Genomic DNA, 27458 nt, shown 5'->3' with positions numbered 1-27458 from the left:
AAAGAATAATTTTCACCTCCAGATTAAGATTATTCCAAAAATATGCAGTGAATACGGAGTGGTTAAAGATTATATAAGTAATCACTGTAACTCAGAAAAAAGTTCATCCATTTGATGAACTCAATAAATCTCAAAAAAAAAAAAACAGAAAAAGGTTTTAATAAAATTCAACAACTATTCAGAATTAAAAGCTCTTAGCAAACCAAAAATACAAAATAAAACAGAAGCAATATTGTAACAAATTCAATAAAGACTTTAAAACTGTTCTACATCAAAAAAAGAAATCTTTAAGGAAAAAAAGGTCAATAAATTGGTATTGGTTTCTTACATGTCAAATACCATGCTAAAATTTTTGTTATGTTCTACCACAAAATAGTATTTCTATTTTTTACAAAATACTATTTTAATAACTTATTTACTTATTAAAAGTTCTTTTCCTGCCATAAATAGTTCTGAGACAACATCACGAACTTCTACTTCATCTGTAAAAACAGGTCCAGTCTGTAGTATTCGCCGATTTGAATCAGAGAGAGCTTCCAAGACAGCCAGAAACCGGGAGGCAGTGCTGTCAAACAACTCTTCCAACAGCTTTTCTGTGACCGTACGTGGCCATGGCATCTGGAAAAAAAAATACAGCCCGCTTTTTTAAAGTTCTACAATGTCTGATGGCATAAGGCAAAGATGAGTAAGGTGCACTTTATTAATGCTAACAGAGAGAGTGGTTGGCCTGTCGATGAGACAGCCGCTTCTAGGATTTCCGTTTTTGAGGTGTCACTCCAGATTTTATTAAAGTTTATGTTGTGCTACCATTACATCAAAGACTTTGCTGTTTCTTTACATGTTTGTGTTTCCAAGACAGCCTACAAAGGCCCTTTATTAATAAACAACAGCATTGGTCTCCACATGCTTTGAGGTGACTTAATTACAGCCCTGAGGAAACTGATACCAAACTCGAGTTGCCTAAGAATCTCTCAGGAGAGCTTTTTAGATTTGTCAACCAAATCTCCAGAGAGTCAGTGAGTCTGGGTGGAGCATTTTTAGAAACCGGGTAGAAATTCTAATGAAGAAGGTCCCCAAACTCAGGTTGGAAATAATATTTTACAGCGTAAGTAACAGGTCTTACGGCAGCTAACTGTAAAGAAGAGTTGACCAACTGGATACAAAGAAGCAGGTGCCACTCACAGCCCCATGGGAATCTCCTGTCACTCTACTTTGTGTCGGCCTGAAAGGATTTCACTCCTGGCAGATGGCCTACCTACACACTTCATTCTTCTCTCTGACTAATGACCTGTTCTCTGTACTTAGATTACCAGGAAATAAGAAAGATAGCTTTAGTTGGCTTTTCTAGAATCCATGTCCAGTTAGCGGGCATCCACATTTCCCATGATTTCCTTGCTTCATTCATCTTCCTGAGGCAAAGTGAGGAAGACAAAAAAGCAAAAGCTTTATTAGCTGCTTTGGACTATTTTTCTCCAAACACCAACTTCCCTGCTTAATAGAATCTATATGTTTTCAACCCTTAGGTTGACTGATAAGTTTAAAAAAAAAAAAATCAACCTTAGTAAATAGACTCATCTATACCATTTTTCTAGAAGGGGTGGGTGGAATGAATTGGGAGATTAGGATTGACATACATACACTACTACCGTGAGACTCCAATACTTTGCCACCTGATGTGAAGAGCTGACTCATTAGAAAAGACCCTGAAGCTGGGAAAGATTGAAGGCAAGAGAAGGGGATGACAGAGGATGAGATGGTTGGATGGCATCACTGACTTGATGAACATGAGTTTGAGCAAGCTCCAGGAGTTGGTGATGGACAGGGAAGCCTGGCATGCTATAGTCCATGGGCTTGCAAAGAGTCAGATATGACTGAGTGACTGATCTGAACCATGTGTGAAATAGCTAGTGGGAAACTGCTATATAATACTGGGAGCTCAGCCCGGTGCTCTGTGATGACCTAGAGGGGTGGGATGAGGGTGGGGTGGGAGAGAGATCCAAGAGGGAGACTATATATATATACATATAGCTGATTCACTTTGTTGTACAGCAGAAATTGATGCAACATTGTAAAGTGATTTTACTCCAATTAAGAAGAAAAAACTCAATAAAACTTGAACTTCAGGCCTCTTGCTTTACAAACAGAGGTCAGGGTTTCTTCTAAGATATTTGCTATAGGTTAAAACAGAGGTTTAAAAATTTATAGTTAAACAACATAATAAACTTCCTAATAATTAGAAGTATTCAAAATGAAATGGTAAATCTCAGGTAGATTACAGTGAAATTTGTTTTTTAAACTATTGTAGAGAAACTACAAAAAGTGAACTAGAATATTTATCAGATCTATAGATGAATAACAAGCAAATAATTTTAAAATTTAAATATTTAAAAGATCTATAAAAAGATTTAAAGCTAATATAATAAAAATACACTGAATTGTCAAACATGACGAACAAAATATTACTGTCTATAAAAAGAATGAGCCCATTCAAATACAATTCAAAAATTAAAATCTCTAGTAGATAAATGGTCAAAGACTGTGAAAGATAATTCACCTAAAAAGAAAATATAAAGAGTAAACACAAATGTAAGGGAAAGCTGGATCAAAACAATAAAGTTAAAACAAGCCATTTATGAGAACTTAATTATTTTAAAAATTAAGAAATAATATCAAAATGATAATGGTGAAATTGCCACATGCAGGTTGTCACCTTGAAGAACTCATTTCAGAAATTCAATCTGGTAATATACATCAAGAGAAATAAGAGTGTTTGTAACTTTACTCAAATTCTACGCCTTAAATTTTATCCACAGGAAACAAAAGAAGGAAAAAATAATACACTTGAAGATGTTGACTACATCAATATTTATAAGAGCCAAGGATTGGAAAACAACTAAAATACTAGTAATAAAAAGTACTGGACAAATCTGGTACATGTACTGTTTAGGGTGAAAAGTGAAAGTGAAAGTCACTCAGACATTTCTGACTGTTTGCGACCCTGTGGATTATACAGTCCATGGAATTCTACAGGTCAGAATACTGGAGTGGGTAGCCTTTCCCTTCTCCAGGGGATCTTCCCGACCCAGGAACTGAACCAGGGTCACCTGCATTGCAGGCGGATTCTTTACCAACTGAGCTATGCCTAGGGTATACTAGACATCTTTTAAAATGTCAGGATGGATGAGAAGCTGAATGATACAACCCATGCAGTAAATTCCAATCCTGAATACCATGGCTCCCATGAGATCTATGCCATGAGACTTACTGTGTTAATTTCTCAACATAATACACCCACCCTGTTCAAGCTCAATGTCACTGTCTCACTGTGTGCCAAAAGTCTTTGCTTACTTCTGCCTCCAAACTACTATCATGATCTTGTCCTTTACCTAGAATGTTTTTCCTGTTCTCCCTGTCCAGTCAAATCCTGCTTATTATTTCAAAGTCACTCAAAAAAGACAGAACAGTGACTTCATCTTTTCTACTAATATGTGCCACCACTCTTGGACCACAGTAGGCCTTTGATACATGGTTACTAAATGAATGAATGAAAAATAAATAACAGTAACAGCTAATACTACTAAGGAGCTACCATTTGCCAGGAACATTCTAGGGGCATTACATGTAACTCATTTAATCACCACCATTATTTCCTTCTTAATTCTTATCACAGGCTTTACTTATTTATTATGTAATTTCTCCACTAGAATGTAACCTCCACATATTTTGTTCACAGAGAAGTTACTTTAAAATATTTATTGAATGAATCACTAAATGGTCAATCATCAGAAGTCTGAATTAATAGTCCTACGAAACAATCCTTTAAGTCCAAATGATTTACTGCAAGTTAACAATTGACCTACAAACTCAGAAATTTTTTATAAAATAGATTTAATGCATATAGAAATCATTTTCTTTTGTAGAAACATAATAAAATGATTTCATAAGCATAAAGCAGAACATTCTGCAAAATATGACCCCTGCTCTCTAACAAACACTATAGCGTTACTACTTAATGATATCAGATGCAGGCTACTCAACAGCTCATCCAATGGATTATCTACAATTTGGCAGGTTACCACCCTCGACCAGTTAGACACCATGGGTCAGGAAGGGGTACAATTTAAAAGGATGTATGAACTGTATGTCTGGGCTCACCAGTCAATATATCACTGACCCTAAGTAGCAATGAAAAGTTACTGTGTCCAAATAATATTTTCATTTAGTATTTGGATTCATTTAAAAGAAAAGAGAAGCCCTCTTGAATGTTTATAAGAAGAAATGAGGAAAGAGAACAGCAGTCATTGGATTATTTAGAATACCCTGGGCTAGAGACCTGGGTTCTGGTTCAAGGCTTGCCAACAGCTGGCTTAAACACTCTGGTATTTATTTTTCCCATCTGTAATAGAAAAGGATTGACCCAAATGATTTCCAAAATCTCTTCCAGGTTCTGAGATTCTACATCTCTTCTGTCAGAAAGTGTTCATATTCTTCCCCTCCACTTTCATTGTCAATCCCTGCACAGAAGCTCATAGAAGAGAGTTTACAGCTATCCAGAACAGCCACAGGGCACTGCAAAGATATACAGAGCTGGCATTTAAGGAACACTGAGACTCCGAATGGCCAAGGAGAAGACAGTGGGAGAGGGAAAAAGGCAGAAGGGAGAAAGGGCAGAAGATCCCACAGGCATATCTATGTCCCACTCTCCTCCCTTAGTGCAATTGGCCAAACATACAAGTGGCCAATAGGGGCTGTGTGAGGGGTTTTGGCTTGTGAGAAAGAAGACTGTAGTCACTTCCATACTGAGTATCACTACCTACGTGAAGTCCTCCAGAGCTCCCCTAGGTCCCCTCTGGCAGAACAACCCAGCAGTTTTCCAAATGAGGACCACCTCTCAATTTGGCCCTGAGCATCAGTCATGAGCAGATAACCATAATAACATTTGACTCCAGTGAGAAATAAATTTTGTTTTAAAGCCCCTGAGACATGGGGGTTGTTTACTACTCTAGTGCAACTACATCCTGTTGTTGTTACTTCAGTCACTAAGTTGTGTCCGACTCTGGCTTCTCGGTCCACGGGATTTCCCAGGTAAGAATACCGGAGTGGGTTGCCATTTCCTTCTCCGTGGGATCTTCTCTAATCAGGGATCAAACCCATGTCTCCTGCATTGGCAGGTGGATTCTTTTACCACTGAGCCATGAGGGAAGCCCAACCTACATCCTAAATGCTCCCAAAGATGAAACCAGAAGTTGATAAGAAAAGGTGCCTCCACTTCCTCTCCATCCTCAACACCTTCAAATCTGACACCAAGTGGTCAAAAGGCTTCTGCAGTCTCACTCAGAAGGCTGTAAATTTGAACCTTTCCCAGGCTTTTCTTCAGCTTCTTGCCCTTTAACATTACAAAACTAGGATTATGCGAAGGTCCAAAAGCTCTGAGGAAAGGATGAAACAAGACCGTGTCCAAATTAGGAAGACATTCTTCTATTTGCAGGGATTGGGGGCAGGATTTTTTTACCTGAAGGATAAGAATATTCTTTACAATGTTTGTGGGTTTCTGCTGTACAACAGGTGAATCAACTTTTATACATATATCCCCACCCTCTTGAGCCTCCCTCCAACCCAGCCCCCATCCCACCCCTCTAGGTAATTACAGACAGGGGGCAGGATTTAATATTGAGTGGTAAAAGTGTTAGTTGTAAGCCTGTTTGCAACCCCATTGACTGTAGCCCACTAGGCTCCTCTGTCCATGGGATTTTCCAAGTAAAGAGTACTGGAGTGGGTAGCCATTTCCTTTTCCAAGGGATCTTCCTGACTCAGGGATCAAACTTGGGTCTCCTGCATTGCAAGCAGATTCTACACCATCTGAGCCACCAGGGAAGCCTAATGACCAAGCGTTAAAAGACACAGAGGTATAATATAAACACTGTAGAAATAGTCTGAAACACAGAAGATATTCTGAGACTTACAGTTTGTGCTTCCTTTATGTTAACTCTTATCTTTGGTCTAAAGAAACTTTTGTTTTTTCTTCTAGATTCAAATACTCCTCTTTTGAAGATCATGACTGCCATCTGCCTCAAAAAGAAGAATTACTTATGAAGTATCAATGGGATACACTTCTCAACTACTGATATTAAGTACTTCATCATCTGTAGAGTACAGTGGATTTATCTCATGAAATTTTTATACCTTTATTGTGGCCTCTCTATAATATTCTCTGGATTCTTCCTGTGGTTGTGAGGAACTCATTAATTCCAGTTGCCGTAACTCATCAATTTTAGCTAAAGCACGTCGAGCAAATGCCTACATGCAATTAAAATAAATTTAATTCATAAGACGTTAGAGCACAGTGATTAAAAATGTATCAAGAGAGTATGTTTTACTCTCCCAGACATTTGATTTAATTTGTGAATTAAACTCTAGGCTGATGCTGACTTTTTAAGAACATAGTAGCTGACCTGTCAATCATTTCCTAGAAGCACCACTAATTTCCGTAAATCTAAAGTCAATGAAATGTTGGCTATACTAACTTTAGAATTCAGAAAAGTAAGGAAAGTCAAAAAAGTAAGGAAATTCAAATTCTGGGTTACAGAGTAGCTTCTTATAGATGATCACATCTCCGGTATTGAACATGCATGCATGTACATACACATACACCCCTCCTCCATGCTCCTCTCAAATTCTAACTTTTCCACCAAAACCAGCTGTATTATCTGTTCAACTGTACACATTGTCAACTGAATTGTTAGGTCCTTAAAGGGCCTTATTTTTATATTTCCAGTACCCAACATACAGAAAGTATTTATTAATATCTGAGGAAAGGAAGAAGGTGGGCTTGCTTATTTAATCAGATCACCATTATTATAATTCTCTATTGCTATGATAGAGATAATAGCAAAAAGAGTTTCATTCCTGTAATTTATTTTAGCAGTTCTTTCAAGCATTTTATTTATAATTTATGATTTTTCATGAAGATGTTTCTAGAAAATAACAGTAGCATAAAGGGTTACATGTTTCAATAAGAAAAAAATTCCAGTGGTTAAAACTATGCAAATGTGTCTATCCCTGATAAATTTAATAGCTATAGAAATATGCCACCACTAGTACACTAAGACTAACTCTGCATATATGGTGAGTAGTTTCTAGAATGTATCCTAGGCTAGAAAAGTATCCCACAAGAACTGAATTAAGCTATTCTCCTGCTGAAATCCAGACCCCACTGCACTCACCAAGTTATGCACACTGGTACAGACTCTTTGTGACCCCATGGACTGTAGCCTACCACACTCCTCCATCCATGGGATTTTCCAGGCAAGAGTACTGGAGTGGATTGCCATTTCCTTCTCCAGAGGACCTTCCCAACCCAGGGATTGAACCTGGGTCTTCTGCATTGTATGCAGACGCTTTACCGTCTGAGCCACGAGGAAGTCCAAAGGAAGGAATGCCTGTCTCTAATTCTCACCGGTCTATTGACAAGCAGAGTACTACATACTATAGTGAGGGTACCGGACTTCATTTGCACAGAGATGTGGCATAGGTCAATAGAAGCCCCAACCAGTTAAGCTACATTTCAAATATTGAATCAAAAATATATACAGGAAAGGAGGAAAAATAAGAAATAGAGTATACTAAATAAATGGTGGCTGGAAATAGAGAAAAACAAAACAGATAGTAGGCAGCATGGAAAACAAAAACTAAACAGGGAAGGAAAGTGGCTTGCATACAAGAATATAAAGAGGAAGGGAAGATATTAGAGATCTTATTCAGAAAAGAAGCAAAGATGGTGGAAGTGAACGGAGAATAAATGGGGAAGCAGAAAGTAAACGTAAGAGATTCACAGAATGGAGAAGCCAGGCAAATGTCTGCAAATAAAGCCTGGGACTTGTATCTTTGCTTCATTGCAGTTCTTTGGCTTTTGTTGGTTTGCTTGTTTTCTTGCCACTTATCTAATGAAGAATATGCTGAATATGTTGTATTTTTAAGGATTAGCATCCTCATAATTAAAAAGTCGCCTGCACGCATGCATGCTAAGTCGCTTCAGTGTGTTCGACTCTTTGCAACCCTATGGACTGTAGCCCACCAGGCTCTTCTGTCCATGGGATTCTCCAGGCTAGGATACTGGAGTGAGTTGCCATGTCCTCCTCCAGAGGATTTTCCCGACCCAGGGACTGAAGCCACAACTCTTATATCTTCTGCATTGTCAGGCAGGTTCTTTACCACTAGTGCCACCTGGGAAGCCCAAAAAGTAGCCTACCTCTCCATGGACACCAGCTTGGCAGTCATAGTAGCACTGGCAGACAGCTGTGTAAAGAGTAGCTCTCCATGTCAAGTACCTGACGGACAGGAGAGGCACTGAGGACTCCATACATATACTGGCCCACAGGAGGTATTCCAAGGCCTGAATCAGAAAGGGCACGATTGAATGTCTTTTCATTTTAAGCGAATAATGCCAATTTTTATTCAATATAATCAAATGAAGAATCGTGAGCACAAGTCACTGACGTTAAAAATACACAAATAATGAGTCAACTAAAAAATAGGCATTTAAAAGTTAGAGAAGAATTTCAAGAACTCAAAATCTCAAGTTAGCCATTTTACGATGTCTTCCTGCCTAGCTCCTAGAGTCCTATGAGCTCAGCTTATTCCTATTAACATTTACCAAGTGTCAACACTAGTCTAGGAGCTAATTATGAAAGGTATGAAAGTGAAAGTGACTCAGTCGTGTCCAGCTCTTTGTGACCCCGTGGACTATACAGTCCATGAAATTCTCCAGGCCTAAATACTGGAGTGGGTAGCCCTTCCCTTCTCCAGGGGATCTTCCCAACCCAGCGATTAAACCCAGGTCTCCCACATTGCAGGCAGATTCTTTACCAGCTGAGCTACACAAGGCAAGCCCAAAAGTACTGGAGTGGATAGCCTATCCCTTCTCCAGGGGATCTTCCTGACCCAGGAATCAAACCAGGGTCTCCTGTATTGCAGGCAGATTCTTTACCAGCTGAGCCACAAGGGAAGCCCAAGGAGCTAATTGCAACAATGCAATTGTTATTAACAACAAATTTCTGCTGATTGATTGACAACAGACCTTCATTGAAAAGTTTCAGTTCCTGATGCTACATATTTCTAGTAATCATAGCATCAAGGGGCTGAGAATCTAATTTCATTCCCTCAACATCACCAGCACCACTACCTGATGTCCCTCACCTCCTCTGCCCACAAACAACAAGGAATGTACCACGTGGCATAAGAAGACGCTTCTAAACATGATCTTCTTTAACCTGAAATGCAACCACCTTGATACACCTCTAGTGCATTCGTCCTAGTTATGCCTTCTAGAACAGCCCAAGACCACTCAAGACTCAACTTGACAATTATACAGCCTTCCAAGAATCTGAAAGCACCTATGCAGCCTGCCCACTCCCCCAGCACTCTCCAGGACAAAGATCCCCAAACACTTCTGTCCTCCCAGGACAGAGCTTCCCTCTCTTCGGTTCAGTTCAGTTCAGTCGCTCAGTCGTGTCTGACTCCATGGTATTATTTAAGGTGGTCAATGTCCCTGTACAGTATATGACTAGACCACAAACTCTCACTCTCTGGTTCTGGTCCCTATATCTCTATTAAGTCAACCTGGGGTTGCTTTATTGCTGCTTTAATTGTTTCTGTCATTGTTTGCTAATTTTGCCACACTGTGAACTAAAATGGAATTAATAGTTATCAAAATTCCTGAGTTTCACGTTATCTGCTATAAAGAAATCCTATTGTGGATTTTTGCATTCATATAGTTGTGGTTTGTGGGGTGTGGGATCAAATCATGTACAAATTTTTCCCCCTTTATATCCACGTGGCTTTCAAAGCTCTCAGGATTCCTAGTACTCAAAATTTCATACTTCAAAATAAAACTAGCTACAATTACCAGTTGTTCACATAATATTTGAGTGTGGTCTCAGATTTAGTATAAAAGATCCCACATCACAGATTTTAGTGCCAGACGGACCCTTAAAAGTAACCTAATCTGACTCCAAGAGGCTAAACTGCTTGGAAGTGACAGAGCTGGGGCTGGAATTCGGGTCTCTGGACTCCTAAGGGCAGCAGGATTGTTCCCACTACATGGGGCAACTACAATGAAGAGAAGAAAAGCCATCATTCCACTGAGGGTTCTGAGAAACCATCGTTCAGGTTTCAAAGCTGAAATGCCATTTCAAAAAAAAAAACTACTTAATTTGATTGCAGCATTTTTTTCTCGCCCATAAAAGAAAGAATTATCTCTATTAACAAAAATTTGATGATTGCAGCAGGACTAGTCTCTTCATTAAAAGAAAACAGAACAAAACTTTGAAAAAAATAAATTTTAGGAGCCTAGCAAGAGCATGGTTAAGGGGTCCAGTAGGAAGAACCACACAAGGATTAACCAGCTGAGCCACAAGATGGCAGTGCAGCGTCGCTTATTTCGGTTTACAGCCTTTGAGGGGAGCAGAGAGGAACTTTAAAGTCTGGACCTGAACTTTATGTGATGTTCTGTGGAAGAATCTGACAACCATTGTTCAAGCCACAAATGTGATCAAACAATTTCAGTTTCATAGGAAAGTGAAACAGAAATCAACATTTTTTTAGAATGAATAGATTCTACTGAATTCTTTAATGTTTGCTGAATACTATATTACAGTTGCAAATGCCTTAGAAGAAACTACACCCTTTACCATAAGGGAAAGCAAATGGCCACGTATCTTCAGAGAAACAGGCTTCAGAAAACTGCCCTCCCTGCATTCGCTAAGTGTATGTTGGTGGCCTTGCCTCAGCTCAAAAGTGCTTCCCATCTCAGAAGAGCCCTGAGTAGTCTTGGTCTTCAGGACACCTTCAGAGTCATGTCAGAAAATATTCAGGGACTTTCCTGGTGGTCCAGTGGCAAGGATTCTGCACTACCAATGCAGGGGCCCAGGTTGGATTCCTGATCAGGGAACTAGATCCCGCATGCTTCAACTAAAATAAAGAATCGGTATACCGCAACTAAGACCCAGTGCAGCCAAATAAATAAAAGAGAAAATATTTCAACATTGTATCAGGAGCTTCCATACAACTCCATTTGCAGAGATGAACCAAAACAGGGTGGGTCATGGAACTTGTCAACAGACTCGCCTTGTTCTGATGGGGTTGAGGGCCAGTACACAGTGGCATCGGCTCTGGCCTCAGCTACATCTCTAACTATCCTAACTAGATACGCGACCTTGAGCAAATTAACCCTTCCAAGCCTCAGCTTCCTCATCTGTAAGATGAAAGTGATAATGCTACCTTCTCCAAGTGCTGGTGTGAGAATTCAATGAGTAATATATGAAAATGGCTTAGAAGCATACCTGAGAGATGGTAAACATTCATTCAACAAAGGACGGTGATGACAGTCTTAAGGTCTTACCCTCGTAAGACTACCAAGGTATTACTGTGTATGCAGAGCCCTTCACACAGCACTTAGCACATAGTAGGGATTCGATAAATAATCAAAAATAACAAGTGGTAATCATAATTACCAAATCCTATAGGAATAGTTTAGATTGCTCTGGGTTGACACCACTAAAAACCTGAGGACCCCATGTCTGTTTCTCCTGTTCTGAACTGTAATGGATTTGAACTCTAAAGTAGCTACAAAATCAGGAGCATTCAGATGGTGCCGGACTGCCAAGGGCTTGTCCCCATTTAACGGACCCATCGAGTCCATGTAGAGTCTCAGCTCAGGAGTTGACTCATCAGCTGAGGGTTTGTGAGTTTCAGGGTAAAAAATTAATTTCCTTGAATGTTATTACACTGAACATACATTGAAAGAATTCCAGCCTGATCTGCAAGTGCCAACTGTGCAGCCACCCACCATCCCAAAATTCTTGCATTCCTCACTCCCTCAACTCCCACTCCACAAGACCGGGTCTATGAAATGATCCTCCTTCCGGCCTTCCTTATTCTGTCAATGATAAACTCACGTTATATGAGGGGGAGAGAAGAAATCTTACACAGATTATAAATAAGAAATTATTTTAAGATGGCTATCACGTTAAATCAAAATTCCCTCAGCATTAGCAAGTACAAACACCAACAGTTAAATGTTGGCACAGACATCTCTGCCCTTCAAAGCCTTGTCAGACGAATGTTATAAGCAGACCAAACCATTGTGATTCTGTGGAGCAGTTATTTGTTGCCACAGCAAGCACAACAGGAGATTTCCTAAATTCCTTTCAGGAAATCATCTGGAACTGAATAGAGAATCGTTGCAATAGTCTGTAGGCCAAATTTAAATTATGCATGGTACAGCCTCTCCTTGTTTTAATTCACACTCAAAAAGCTGGCATAGAGTTTGTTAAGTCACTGTCAATAATAGAGCTTTTAAATACAAGGAACAAAACAGAGAGAACACACAATTAATGCTATCTGTTAAGCATGCAAATATCTTGGCATCTATTTTTTTAAGTGTTGTCAGTTTTTAAGATACTTGGCTATGTTTTGAGGAAATAAGGAAAATAATATCTGTCCCGAGTGTCCAAATATTCAGAGCAAGTTTTTACATACAATAGAGAAGACTCACAGAGAAGGCAATGGCAGCAGCAGCAGAGAAGACTCAAATAGCAATGTTGCAAATGCCAGAAACAACTCAAGCACGGTCTCAAGGAGAGAATATTGTCCTTTCTTGGCCTACCTTCCAATGACTGGTTAGTGAACACAGGGAATAAATATGTCTCCTGCAGACAAAGGTGCTACCAACATGGTAAGGAAGTCAACAGAAGCCATTCCCTCCAGCTAAAACTAAGCAGTGAGTACTGGTCAGTGCGAATCTTACTAAAAACAACGTCAGCTCATGACTGACATAGCTGAAGTGTTTGTTCACCCATCAAGTATCTGGGCCATAAGTACAGGCCAAGTTCTTCAAGCAAATGTGGTCCGAGCTCCACAGCAAGTCACACACAGGCTAACCATAGTTTACCATCCAAACTACAATACTTTTAAAAGTAAAAGTGAGCACTATTAATAATTACTCCAGGACAGCAGGCATAAACCAGGACTGTCCTGGACAAGCTAGAATGGATGGCTACCCTACCTAGAGATATAGTTATTAGATGGATATTCAGTATCATATTGACAAGTTACAACTAACCTGAAAGACTGAGGGACCCTGGAGAAATATCTATCCATTTGGGAAATTCTTTTCATGAATACTTTACTGTCTACATTTTTATTTACGATCATGTTAAAGGAAAACTAAAAACAGTATACCTAGTAATACAAATACAGCCACTAACTTTTGTGACACTAAGTCATTAAATTTTTTTTGTTTAGCATTCAATGCTAACAAAAGCCTTAAGAAAACCAGGAAATACAGGGGAAGATATTCTGACAGTAAATTTCATACCTTGGAAGAATGACCTCTGATCATCAATTTTCTGCAAATAGTGTAAATGTAAATGGTACCTAGATGGAGAAAAAGATTAATATGTTTTATAGTCACATGATAGAACTTTACATTCCACTTTCTATAGTTTAAGTTGGTAGTTCCCAAAACAAATGACTCTCTCATGAGAAAATCTGATAATGGCCAAAGTTATAATCATTATAAAACTTTTTGTAACTTGCAGCTAAATTTTTAAAAGAATTAATATGACCATATTTTTAAATGTTAACACAGGAAACTTTTAGTCTTACTTTAACGGCATTTTAAAGTACAGGTCAGTGAGAAGTGAAAGTGAAGTCGCTCAGTTGTGTCCAACTCTTTGCGACCCCATGGCTTCTCAGTCCATGGGATTTTCCAGGCAGGAGTACTGGAGTGGGTTGCCATTTCCTTCTCCAGGGGATCCCTGGATTTAGGGATCGAATCCGGGTCTCCTGCATTGTAGGCAGATGCTTTACCCTTGGAGTCACCAGGGAAACCCAAACCTTACTATAAAACAAAGCCAGCTCATGACTGGGACATAGTTGAGGTATTTGTTTAGCCAGCTAGTATCAGGGCCATAAGTTACAGTCCAAGCTCTTCCAATAAAATGTAGATCAAGCTCCACAGCTAAACATAAGTTTAAGTTTTGAAATATACTGAACAAAAGGATATTTTAATAGCATAATATATGTACTTTGTGGTTTTATTAATTCATATAAAATTTTATTGGTTCCCATGGCTTCCTCACAGTTGCATAACTAAAGATTTATCTCCAAATAAGACCAGAATACATATTTAATCATATAAGACAATACTCAACAAAGAAACTCATAATTTAAAACTCATAATGCATAATAGGTTACATTATATTCATTTGCTGTTTCATATAATATCTATCCCATTATTAAGTATATCCCATAAGCACTTTGATGAAAAATGCCATTTCTAACTTCTATGTAAGATCATTCAAGTACGATCATTTTTTAAATCAGGCCAATAATCAAATGAAGATAGACAGCTCATTTCATGGTAGCATTTGGAGGACAAGTGGAGAATGACATCACTGTATATCTTTCTACATAGAAAACATATTATCAGGCTATAAACATAACCCAAAAAACAGTATGCTGCTGCTGCTAAGTCACTTCAGAAAGACAGTATAGCATGCTTTAAAAAGGCATTTAATTATAATGGCAAGAATCTAAATATCTGATCTAAAATTCATAACCGCCACAATTCAACAATTACAAATCCTATGTTCACTTTTAAACTTAAAAAGCTTCTGAGAAAATAGCACCTGCTCCAAAACACATATCCCTTGATTACAATACACCTGCTAGCATAACAAACGTGACATAAATCAGTGACCAAAATATACTGAATAAAATCTTAAATACTTAAACAACCATAAAGTTCACAGAAAATGCAATTAAGTCCTTCGCATTCAGGGCCTCAGCATTCTTAATGTGCCTGCTTTCATGACGTAGAATTGTTTATCTCCAGTAAGATCCAGCAGGGAAAAATTCCTCAGCTAGTAAGAGCTCAGGCTCAGCATTCTTAACTTGGCTTTGTTGACTTGATCTGTATAACTGTGTTACTTAGGAAAAAAATCACCTAGTGAGGATATACATAGGAGACATGTGACTCTTCACCAAACACATGACACAGGTGTGAGCAGGGAACTCAAGACCAACATTCAGCAATGGGAACTGGGGGGCTTCAGAAAGCCCCAGGAGACCACCCTCAAGAATAACAAGGGCCCTTGATACTTCAAAGATGTACCTTTAATCTTTGCACCCCAGTGCATCCTGACCATAATGGAATTCTTCCCTGATGGTTCAGGATATTGGCATGGCTTACAGATTCCACTGCAGAAGCCCAATGGACAGAGTAAATGGTTCAAAATGGAGCACAGACTGAATCTTTATGATCTCAGAATGCCTCTGGAACTTAGTTTGATATTTTACCCAAATCCCTGATACAGAGTGACTTGTGACTTGTGACAGGTGATTCCTTGACATGTGACTCCTTTTCATCAAAGACAGCCACCACCAAAATAATCTGACTATTTGAAGGCTTAAATGATTTGGGTTCAGGTTAGTTGGGAAGTCAGATATTATCCAATATTATCCAATATTCATTTACCCAGTTAGATTTTGTGAAAGAACCAAGATTGATTAAATAACTTAAGAAACCAACTCTTATAATTGTATAATAGTCAATTAAAGAGTGTTAATGTTTAGCAGGAAAGTTCAAATATATTTTAAGAAATTGACTGCAGGTCATTTTTTCACAACTCAAATTCCAAAGTTTTAAAACTACAAGGCCTTTGCATTTGCTAATCTCCCAGTCGGAATGCCCTTGCCCTGAATGCTCAGATGTCTCAGCCAGGTGTTTGTTCAAATCTCCAGTGAGGTCTACCCTGACCATTCTATTTAAAATTGCAGCCCAGGCCCCAGACCAGCCATCACTCTCACTAATCCCTTTCTAGACTTTATTTCCCTCCATAGCTCTCATCATCAGGGGCTTTCCAGGTGGCTCAGTGGTAAAAGAATCTGCCTGCCAATGCAAGAGATGAGGGTTTGATCCCTGGGTCGAGAAGATCTCCAGGAGAAGGAAACGGCAACCCACTCCAGTACTCTTAACTGGGAAGTCCAGTGGAAGAGGAGACTGGTGGGCTGCAGTCCATGGGGTCACAAAAAAGTCAGACATGACTAAGCATACACACAAACAGTTCTCATCACCACCTGACACATCACTTAGTTTTGATTTATCATCTCTCTGAAGTACTATATGGCAGCATGAGAAACAGGGGTTTAGTGTGTTGTCCACTCCTGTATCCCTAACACCTAGAACAATGCCTGGTACTTAAGTTTGAGATGAATTAATTAAAACAAGGATGACAACTGATGACACTAAGTGCATGTATCTCCCACAGTCCAGCAACCCCACTCCTGGGCGTACATTCCAGAAAACTCTCACACGGGTCCATAAAAGGACCGATGTGAGGATACTCACTACAGAATTGTCTGTAAGTTTAGAGAGGCAGGGCAAACCAGGTGCCCATCCTTATTATGGGTCTCTGCCGAATACAATTCAGCAGGCAGTTAACAAACCAGGTTTACATATAGGAACATGGCTAGATTCTAAAACCATAGTGTTGAGCAGGAAAATATTTAGGAAACAGGATAAAATCTAGAACATGATGCCAAAGAAAAAGCACACAGCAGAATAAGGATGTGGAAGACACAAGAATTGTTCTATCTTTTTTAAAAAGAAAATGGTAGGGGGGTGGTTTTGTGGGAATCTTTGAAGCATTTCAGATAGGGAGTCACACTGCATCATCTCCACCTCTTAAGCAGAGCCTGACCCCAGGGCCCAACCCTCAGGTCTATCGCCCTTTCTTGAGCACAGAAGCTCTGCTCTAGCTCAGTCCCTGCAAGATGCATGAGCAATTCACCTGGAGACATGGCCCTGGCAACTCTGATGATGATGGGATGCAAAAGTTTAACAATCACTGGCCTGAAAAATGTCTCCCAGAGACACTCTCATTTTGGTAGCAAATGTAAGGTCTGATTACAGTCAAAATGTCAAAAAAATTATTTGGGGACAGTGAAGAAGGAAAAGACTAGGAAACATACTGTCAGTTGCCATGGATGAGAGAAAACCCAATATGCTTTCTTTCAAGTTGTTTTGCCCTTGTCTTATAAACTCAGAACAGACTGTCATTCTTTTTCTTACAAGAATATGTGATCCAGTGAACAATATTGCAAGTTACTCCTTATAACTTCAAATTGTAACTTTAAAGAGATTTAAGTTGAATTTAAATTGTAACTCTTAAAATTAAAAAAAAAAGTTACATTTTGATAAGATTTAGATAAGATTCATTTTATGAGACATATATAATGCATACATATGTCTATCTATACAATGCATATATATGTATATAAATAAACCATATACACGTATACATGCACATTCTCAGAGTTCCTCACTCAAAAACAAGTAGGAAGAGAAGGTTGATATGTAGGAAGCCCTAGTCACTGGCAAAAATATTTGAGGAGAGGACTGATAAGTAGATGATGCTTAGAAATAATCTAACCTGCAAGGGCCCTCTGATCCTTCTCCACTTAGATTTATTTGGCCAAAAAGTTTGTTCAGGCTTTTCTGTAAGATGTTATAGAAGAACATGAATGAACTTTTGGCCAACCCAATATCAACTTACCAACTGTGGCCCCTTATTTTGTTTATATATGAAACTGATTATCTCCACAGCTCTGATCCTCCCTTGAGCAGAAAACCCACACACTTGCTGTATGAGTCCCTGCTCATAAGGACAAACTAGAATGTGATAAAAATGTAACAAAGCCCACCACTGTCCTCTTATGAAACGAACGTTATCTAAATCATAAGGTAATCAAGTCAGCATTGAACTTGGCATTTAAATGACTTCCTGAAAGACACAATGAAAAATAAAATATTGAACATTGATATATACCATTGAAGATAATCCAGCACAGGTGCTCCTGTGGCAAAGCCACCTGCATGATGAGCCTGAAGGAGGACAAGATTTGCAGACAGTGGATCACAGACTCTTTATTCTGCAGGTTCACATCACTGTCACAGACCAGCTGGTAGTTGCAAATATTTTTGCCATTTAAAGCATGAAACTGAAACATATGACAAAAAAGAATATAAATAATGTTTATACAACTCAGGAAAGTACCTCTTAAAATGTAAAAAACTAAAATGGAAACAAATTATGCATAACTAACTCAATTGATCAGTAGAGTACAGGAGACTGAATGTTTGTGTCCTTCCAAAATGTATATGTTGAAACCTCACCGCCTGCCATATGAGAACATGGGGGAAAGCAGGCCCTCACCAGACACAGAGTCTTCCAGCCCCCTGATCTTGGACTCGCCAGTCTCCAGAACCATGAGCAATAAATGCTGTTTAAGCCATCTAATTTCTGGATTTTATCTATAGCAGCCTTAGTGGACTAACACATGGAAAGAAACTTGGTAAAATAAGTTTATTCAAACCATCCATTTAGTTAAGATCATCTTTCCTTAGTCAAAAAAAAAAAAAAGTACAAAGTCCTACTTCCAAGACTGTAGGATTGAAACAATTTTTAAAAGTCTCCCTAACGGCATGTTAACATATTAGTTCAGATGTTATGTATATACACAATTCTGTCAGCAAATGTTTGTTGAGCACCTCTCTGTCACACTCCGCTAAGCAACAGGGAGTCAAAGATGAGGAAGACAAGGCTCCTGACAGAGGAAAAACCCTTCCAGGCACACACAGTGTTAGGGATGCTTAAGGTGACTGCTGTGGTCACTGAGCTGAAAGTCTTGTTTAAAGTTGGGTAAGAAGGTTTAAGACAAATTGAGCTATAGAAGTGGTCCCTGGTTAGAACATGGGCACCATTCCAAGGAATGTGGACTAGTATTTGAGTTACACTTTTTGGAAATAAATTCTGATGAAAGTATGAAAGACGCAAAGCAGACAGGAGACAAAGCTACATGCAAGAGGCTAGCAGAGATCAAAGGCTTCTGAGGTTGTCCAGAGACAAAAGGGCCCTGAAATGGGGCTCTGAAAGTGAGGATGAAGAGAAAGGAAAGAGCTAAGTCTTATCTAAGATCCATGACATTTGGATTATCTCACATCCAATTAGAAGTGAGAGGTAAGAGAGAGGAAGAGGTCTGCAATGGTTTCCTGCTTGGGTGATGGACTGGAGCCAATTATTGGAGAAAAGATGTTTGTTCAATTTGGGACATGTTGATTATGAGATCTTTATGGTGTTACCTGGATAGATGGGGAGTTCAGGAGAGTGATTTTGGCTAGAGAAACATCAGAACTACTAAAGCTGTGCGAGTGTACACTCTTAGTAACACAAATGAGCCTTATTCTACCAGGCAGATTGTCTGCTTGGATACATATATTTCTAGCCACCATAAACTGATTTCACAGCTAGGGAGGTTGAGTGAAGAATGATAATACAATAGTATAAGAGATATGGAGGCCTGGGCCAGGGTAGTAGGGGAGCGGGGGCTCAAAAGTTCCAACTTTTCATTCAGCACTCTTCCCAATGGGGCACTGAGATATTACAATTTATAAGAAATATACATTTGGCCACTCTGATGGCCAAAATATGTTTCTCATATATGTTTGTTATTCATCCACAGTTTCTAGCTCACAACCCCCCCAAACCCTTGGAACTGTTTTAAGTGTTGAGAGTGACAAAGATCTTTGGCTATGTTAATGAGGTGACTTTTGGAAAGTGGCTAAGGATAGAGGTTAAGTTGCCAAGGAACCCAACCATATGATTAGAGGTTTAGCACTTTCAGTCCCATCCCCTGACCTCCAGAGAAGGGGACAGGGGCTGGAAGTTGAATCTACAACCAATGGCCAATGATTCAATCAATCACAATTATGCAATGAACCCTCTCTTGGACTGCAAGGAGATCAAACCAGTCAATCCTAAAGGAAATCACCCCTGAATATTCATTGGAAGGATTGTTGCTGAAGCTCCAACACTTTGCCCACCTGATGGGAAGAGCTGACTCACTGGAAAAGATCCTGATGATGGGAAACATTAAACGCAAAAGAAGGGGCAGCAGAGGATGAGATGGTAATATAGCATCACCGACTCAATGGACATAAATTTGAGCAAACTCCAGGAGATAGTGGAAGACAGAAGAGCCTGGCATAATACAGTCCGTGAGGTCTCAAAGAATTGGACATGGCTCGGTGACTGAACAACAACAATGAAGCCTGCATAAAAACCCAAAAGGATGGTGTTTGGGAAGTTTCCAAGATGCTGAACACACGGAGGTGCTGGGAGTGGGGTGCCTGCAGGGGCCATGGAAGCCCTACTCCCTCTCCCCATGCCTTGTTCTATGTACCTCTTCCCTCTGGCTGTTCCTGAGTTACATTATGTCCGTTTATAATAAACCTGTAATCTAATAACTAAAATGTTTTCACAAGTTCCATGAGCCACTAAAGCAAATTATTGAACCCAAGGATGGGTCGCAGGAACCTCTGATTTATAGCCAGTCAGTCAGAAATAGAGGTCACAACTGGAGCTTGCAACTGGCATCTGAAGTGAGTATGGGATGGGGTGGAATGGGAAGTGGTCTTCTAAGACTGAACCCTTAACCTGTGGAATCTGATTCTATCTCCTCATAGAGTCAGAATCGAGTTGAGCTGTAGGACAATCAGCTAGTGTTCCAATTATTTCTTGGTATCAGGATCCCCACCCCTCCCCTGCATATTAAGCACCAACTCACACTGCCCAGTATTCTCATTCATGTACTTGTGTCACAGGCAAACTGAATGTGCCTTCAAACATGCTTCAACATTTCTGCTTATTAAACCACATGTTGTTTTCAAGACCTAGAACAATCATTAAGTTTGGAATAACACAGCCTCGGATTCAGAGGAATTAGGGTTCAAACACCAACTGTGTCTATTGCTTAAAAACGACTAGGATTTTTACTCTCCAATAAACCTCAGTTTCTTATCTGTAAAAGAGGCATAATAGTACCCATCTCTTAGGACTGCAATGAGGATGCAAGATAACAGTTCATATAAAGCATTTAGAAGACTACCTAGCACATGGTAACTGCTCAACCAGTGACTCATCGGTAGTAATTAACATAATAATGCTGGTATACTAGAAAAAAGCATGTTTTTTTTTCATATCAAAAGATCTATGTTTCCTCTCCAGAGTCACTAGTTATTATACTGTGTGATTAGCTTTCTTTTTCTCTCTTATACAATAGGGATAATAACAGTATCTAACTCATAGAGTTATTGTGAGAAGCCAATGTTTTCCAAAGTACTTTGAAGAGTAAAAGCATTCTACCAATATTAGTTATAATAATAATAATAAAACTGCCTACTGGATGAATAAGTGATTATAGTGACAAAATCTCCAAAGCATCTTTACAAAAGTTAATGAGTACACTTGCTCATCCAGCACAGAAAATATTTATTAAGCAACTTATAGTACACAGGTAAATACCACACGAGGCAAATGAAAGACACTGAGAAGCTGTCAGCTAAAGGACAGACTGTTGCACAACTAATCATAAATGGTAGCTATTTTAGCTACCACTTTCATCTTACTGTATGTGCTGCAGTTTTGTCTCCAAAGCCTTTTGGGAAAAAGACAGTTTTGAATTGATTCACGTCTGCTTTATTCTCATCAAAGTTGATGCTGAACTGCTGAAGATATCTGCCATAGCACTGTAAAAGGGCCAATTTATATTCCTGAAATAAAAAAAAAGAGGAGCTCGATGAAGGTTTTAAAATACCATTTTTCTTATCATTATTAAAATTAGGTGATATTGGGTTTCCCAGGAGGCGCTAGTGCTAAAGAACCCACCTGCCAATGCAAGAAACAGAAGAGACATGGGTTTGATCCCTAGGGTCAAAAAGATTCCCCAGAGGAGGGAATGGCAACCCATTCAGGTATTTTTGCCTGGAGAATCCCATGGACAGAGGAGCCTGGCAGGGTCACTAAGACTCAGATATGACTGAAGCAACTTAGCACACCCAACATTCGTATTATTCTCAATGATGGCAATGTTGATAATTACTATGATTACTATTACTTCCACCATGACATCATTACTAATATTATCACAACTATTTCCAAACACACCCATGACAGACACTGTTCTTGGCAATTCATGTGCATTATTTAATTCTCCTCACAACAAACCAATTGTGAGATGAGACTTCAAAGACTGGGATACTTCCCAGGGCATTGTGTGTGGTAATACCTGGATATACTCAAAATCCAACAGGTTCAACCTCAACAGAGGATAGTAATCCACCAACTCAATCACAGAGGTGGAGGAGGTGTTTAACCAGCCTTGCTTCTCTGATACGTCCTAAGCTCCAAAAAAGAAAGGACAGGTGGGGGAGGGCAGCTAGAAAGAGGAGAAAAAATGGGGGTGGGTAGAGAAAAGAAGGAAGAGGAAAAAAAAGGAAGGAAGAAAAGAAAGAAGGGAGAAGAGAAGAGAAGATTGCAGGTGATGAGCTGGCTCTTTCGTGTCCCATTTCTGAAGTTACATCAGGACCAATCAGTCTGAGCTGACCGATTCTCGTCAGTTCTAATGCATGCTTAGGTTCCCATTACAAAGTCAGATGCCTCATTTCTGAAGCCCACAGGGCACAGCTGACCTGGAGAGTTTCAGGACAGTGGATGCCAGCAGGGCTCCACAGATGAGTCAGCTACAGCCCTTCCTCTGCTTCTTCCCATGTGACTGTGTTTCCAGGAAGAGCAGCTGCCCTGGGTGTGAACTGCCTCTTGGGTTACCTTGCCCCTCTGCAGATTCAGAGTCAAAACGCTCTTTTGTTCCTATTTCTATTGACTTGTTTGTTACTTGCTCACTAATTAATTCTGAATCTTTTCCATTCTAACTTGATTCACATAATGAATTCAAATCTAGGTTCAAAACAAGAGTAGTCCAACAAGATGAGCTTTACTGTAACTAAAATAAAAATAGATTCTAGAAACCAAAGTAACCACTCAAGTTTGTTTCCAGGGTTATAAATACCTTTACCGGCCCACTTTCCCATCAGTGAAAAGTAGTTAAAACATTTTCTTTGTTTCTTTAGTAAATCTTTTAGATATTCTACCTGAAATACTCTGAATGCTTGGCCAATACCGATTATCAACTTGCTTTATCAACTTCTAACATGTTCCTTCTTCCTCCCTCCAGCCATCTGGATACTCCTGAAACGACCTCAGACCGTGTTGTATATCACCAGCTCCTTATTATGAAATTCTCCAGGTAAGAATACTGGAGTGGGGTGCCATTTCTTTCTCCAGGGGATCTTCCTGACCCAAGTATTAAACCCAGGTCTCCTGCATTGCAGGCAGATTCCTTACCATATGAACTACCAGGGAAGCCTCATTATATTGAGAAGAAGTATAAAAATAAAGAGCAGGGCACTCATCTAATTCTTATGAAAACTGTTATTCCATTTCACATGAATATAGCTTACAAGTTGGATCTCACTTGGTTTCTTTTTCTGTAGTTTTCCAAACTCTGCATTTTCAAGTCTCTAAGAACCATAGTCCAATTACATGGAGCTGAGAGGATTCTTTAATTTGGGCAGCTGAAAATAGATCTTAGTGCTCCCTTATGCAAGTTCCTCTGCATCTTTGCCTCTATTCGGTAAATTTCCAAAAAGATTCAAGCCCAGAAAATAGAAATGGAGGAGGAAAATGAAGCTGAGAAACTGTAGACGTAAGACGATTTGAAACTGTGCCCCCAAAGAGTTAAGAGAGGCTCATAACAAGTAGAAATTCATGAGCTTGTCTTACAGAACAACAGATAAGGGAAGAGTTTGTTAAAAGCCCTTTGTTTGTAAACTACCTTCACTGATTAAGATAGCTTTAGTTCTTTTTTTCTTTCTTTCTTTCCTTAACTGCGAACCTTCCCACCTTCATGGCAGAAAGCAAAGAACTAAAGAGCCTCTTGATGAAAGTGAAAGAGGAGAGTGAAAAAGTTGACTTAAAATTCAAAATTCAAAAAACAAAGATCATGGCCATCTGGTCCCATCACTTCATGGCAAATAGATGGGGAAACAATGGAAGCATTGTGATAGACTTTATTTTGAGGGGGTCCAAAATCACTGCAGATGCTGACTGCAGCCATGAAATTAAAAACCCTTGCTCCTTGGAAGAAAAGCTATGACCCATCTGGACAGCATATTAAGATGCATAGACATTACTTTGCCAACTAAAGTCCATTTAGTCAGAGCTGTGATTTTTCCAGTAGTCATGTATGAATGTGAGAGTTGGAGTATAAAGAAAGCTGAGCACCGAAAAATTGATGTTTTTGAACTGTGGTGTTGGAGAAGACTCTTGAGAGTCCCTTGGACTGCAAGGAGATCGAACCAGTCCGTCCTAAAGGAAATCTGTCCTGAATATTCATTTGAAGGACTGACACTGAAGCTGAAATCCAATACTTCGGTCACCTGATGGGAAGAACTGACCCATTGGAAAAGACCCTGATGCTGGGAAAGATTGGAGGCAGGAGGAGAATGGAACAGAGGATGAGATGGTTGTATGGCATCACTGACTTGATGGACATGAGTTTGAGCAAGCTCTGGGAGCTGGTGATGGATAGGGAAGTCTGGGGTGCTGCAGTCCATGGAGTCACAGAGTCAGACATGACTGAGCAACTGAACTGAACGGACAGCTTCAGGCTGTCCAGTTGTTTTACAGGAGCTAGAGTCAGCTCTTGCCTAGAGCCAGCCAACTGGGGGAAGGTTGGGATGCCCAACCCTAAAATTAGGCCTGCCCAGGCATCTCTTGACCAGCCTTTTGACATCAGAGGCTGAAAAGCTCTGGGCTCCCATCAGGCTATGCACCTCCATTTTGAATACACACATAACCCAGGTGTTCCTGTGCAGAACTCCGACTACCTCACCTTTCCCCCTACCTCCAAACACCTTTCCCTGAGCCTAAGACCACACTGTTGATATCTCATAAATATCCCAACTCCCTCGCTTTCCAGGAGGCAGATCTCTGACTTGTTCCTTGCCTGGTTGCCTTGTGAATTAACTGTTTCTCTGCTGCAAACCTCAGCGGCTCAGTACTTGGCTCACTTCATGTCAGGAAAACAGACCTGGCTTGGTAACAGACAGAATACCTCCCATGTCTGGCCTAAAATCACTTTGTATAAAATAACACTTGGTCCAAGGAGCCTATTAATACATGTGCCAAAGATATCATATTTAACTTGCAATAATTTGGGCCCAAGCCAGAGGTTATGGGGAAAAATTCACATTTTCATTAACTGAAAACCCAGCCTCGGTGTGGTCTTATCAAACCAAGTCCATGAGTCCGCAGCAATCCAAGACCCAGGCATTGATAATGGAACTAGAAATAAGGCAGGAACTCGGTTGGAATACAACACTGAGTAAGAACTGGGGCCTGTATGGAATGACTGCTGCAATTACATACGGCAAAGTGTTGAGAAGGAGCTGAAGGTCACTGAAACAAGGCACCTGGAAACAAGCAACACAGCAGCAAGGCCCTGCAAGAGCTGTGGGTAAGGTCAGCCATGTGAAAAACAACAGGAAGTGGTGTCTGGGCTCCTTTGTATGAGGTAGGAACATGATGACTCAGCATTTCCTGTTGGGCGCCTACCACACCCTCTGGTAACTATGGGCTGTGCTCCTGCTCAGCCTCAGCCAACTGTCTTTCCGTTCAGGAACCACTCACCTCTGGAGAATCCCAACTACAAAATTTTAAAGTGAACACTTTCTCTGTCACTGTGCCTCATTAAAATTTTTACATATTCCCTTGGGTTTTTCCAACAACAACAAAAAATCAAATCGTGTAAAAGAGGAATGCTATCCAATAATAATAATTAGCCAAATGAGTTTCATTTGGGCTCTTTTCACTCCACAGGTACTTACTTTCATTTCACACAGTCTATCTCCAACCTTCAGAAGCTTCTCGTTGTAATAGGCAGCTGGCAGCCGGGGGGCATATTTGGTCCAGATATTAAACAAAGAGGTGGCACTGTAAAAATTATAAAATAAAACAATATCTTCAAAGTCAGCAGGAAACCTAAATTAATTAGCAAGCAATCCTTAAAAACTTACCTTGTGCTAAGTCTTTTTTTTTTTAACTTTTTATTTTGTATTGGGGTATAGCCAATTAACAATGCTATGACAGTTTCAGATGAACAGGGAAGGGGCTCAGCCATACAGATACATGGATCCATTCTCCCCCACACTCCCCTCCCACCAAGGCTGCCCCATAACATTAAGCAGAGTTCCCTGTGCTGTACAGTAGGTCCTTGTTGGTTATCCTTCTTAAATATAGCAGTGTGTACGTGTCCATCCCAAACTCCCGAACTATCCTTTCCCCCCATCCTTCCTCCCTTGTACTTTCTAATGTGCCATATTGTCAATGTCTAATTATTGATAAACGTAATTATGGTTATAAGTATTATTTCCTTTGTACCAAGCACTGACAGTTCTTTATATGTATTTTTAATGATTTTAAAATTTTAATATTTTTATTGAGATATAGTTTGTTTCAGATTTATGACACAGTGATTCACAATTTTTCAAAGCTATATGCCATTTATAGTTATTATCAACCAGTGACGATATTTTCTGTGCTATGCAATATATCCTTGTAGCATACATAGTAGTTTGTACCTCTTAATCCCCTACCTCTATCTTGCCCCTCACACCTTCCCTCTCCCCACTGGTGACCACTAGTTTCTTCTCTATGTCTGTGAGTCTGTTTCTTTGTTATTATAGTTACTAGTTTGTTGTATTTTTTAGATTCCACATATAAGTGATATCATAAAGTATTTGTCTTTCTCTGGCTGACTTCTTTCACCTGACATAATGATGCCCTCCAAGTCTATCCATGTTGTTGCAAATGGCAAGATTTCATTCTTTTTCATGGCTGAGTAATATTCCTGTGTGTGTGTGTGTGTGTGTGTGTGTGTGTGTTCATGTGTGTACCACATCTTCTTTATCCATTCATCTCTTGAAGGACACTTAGGTTGCTTCCATATCTTAGTTATCATAAATATTGCTGCTATGAACACTGGGACTGACTCTTTGTACACATTTTTTAAAATCAACTTTACTTTTTAAAGTAGTTCTAGATTCACAGAAAAATTGAGCAGAAAGTATAGAGATTCCCCCATATACCCCTATCTCTGGCACATGCACAGCCTCCTCCATTATTAACATCACTCACCAAAGTGGTACATTTGTTACAATTAACACACTGACACATCATTATCACCCAGTGTCCCTAGTTTACATTAGGGTTTATTCTTGGTGCCATCCATCATATGGCTTTGGACAAATGTATAGTGACATGTATCCACCATTGAATCATAGAGAGTAGTTTTGCTGCCCTAAAAGTCTTCTGTGCTCTGCCTATTCATCATTCACTCCCATAACCCCAGACAACCACTGAACTTTCTACTCTCTCTCTAGTTTTGCCTTTTTCAAGATGCCATATAGTTGGAATCATATAGTATCAATATGCAGCACT

The 27458-nt window shown here is 39.6% G+C and overlaps 1 protein-coding gene across 2 annotated transcripts in view; it reads right to left on the bottom strand.

Annotated features, from left to right (window-relative positions):
• CFAP54 (cilia and flagella associated protein 54) overlaps positions 1 to 27458 on the bottom strand; it is a 324342-nt gene that overhangs the window by 286756 nt on the left and 10128 nt on the right. For both annotated transcript variants that reach the window (XM_068971780.1, XM_068971781.1), the window contains exons 2-9: positions 25847 to 25952; positions 21530 to 21673; positions 17892 to 18063; positions 13376 to 13434; positions 8249 to 8392; positions 6184 to 6297; positions 5964 to 6065; positions 420 to 618 (exon numbers count right to left, since the gene is read on the bottom strand). In XM_068971780.1, coding sequence (XP_068827881.1) covers positions 420 to 618; positions 5964 to 6065; positions 6184 to 6297; positions 8249 to 8392; positions 13376 to 13434; positions 17892 to 18063; positions 21530 to 21673; positions 25847 to 25952 — 1040 coding nt within the window. The remainder of the gene's footprint in view (positions 1 to 419; positions 619 to 5963; positions 6066 to 6183; positions 6298 to 8248; positions 8393 to 13375; positions 13435 to 17891; positions 18064 to 21529; positions 21674 to 25846; positions 25953 to 27458) is intronic.

This window comes from Capricornis sumatraensis, chromosome 4 (genome assembly GCF_032405125.1).
Source record: "Capricornis sumatraensis isolate serow.1 chromosome 4, serow.2, whole genome shotgun sequence".
NCBI classification, from domain to species: domain Eukaryota; kingdom Metazoa; phylum Chordata; class Mammalia; order Artiodactyla; family Bovidae; genus Capricornis; species Capricornis sumatraensis.
Note: the sequence above shows the minus strand (reverse complement) of the source record. Positions and strands in the feature narration are given on the sequence as shown.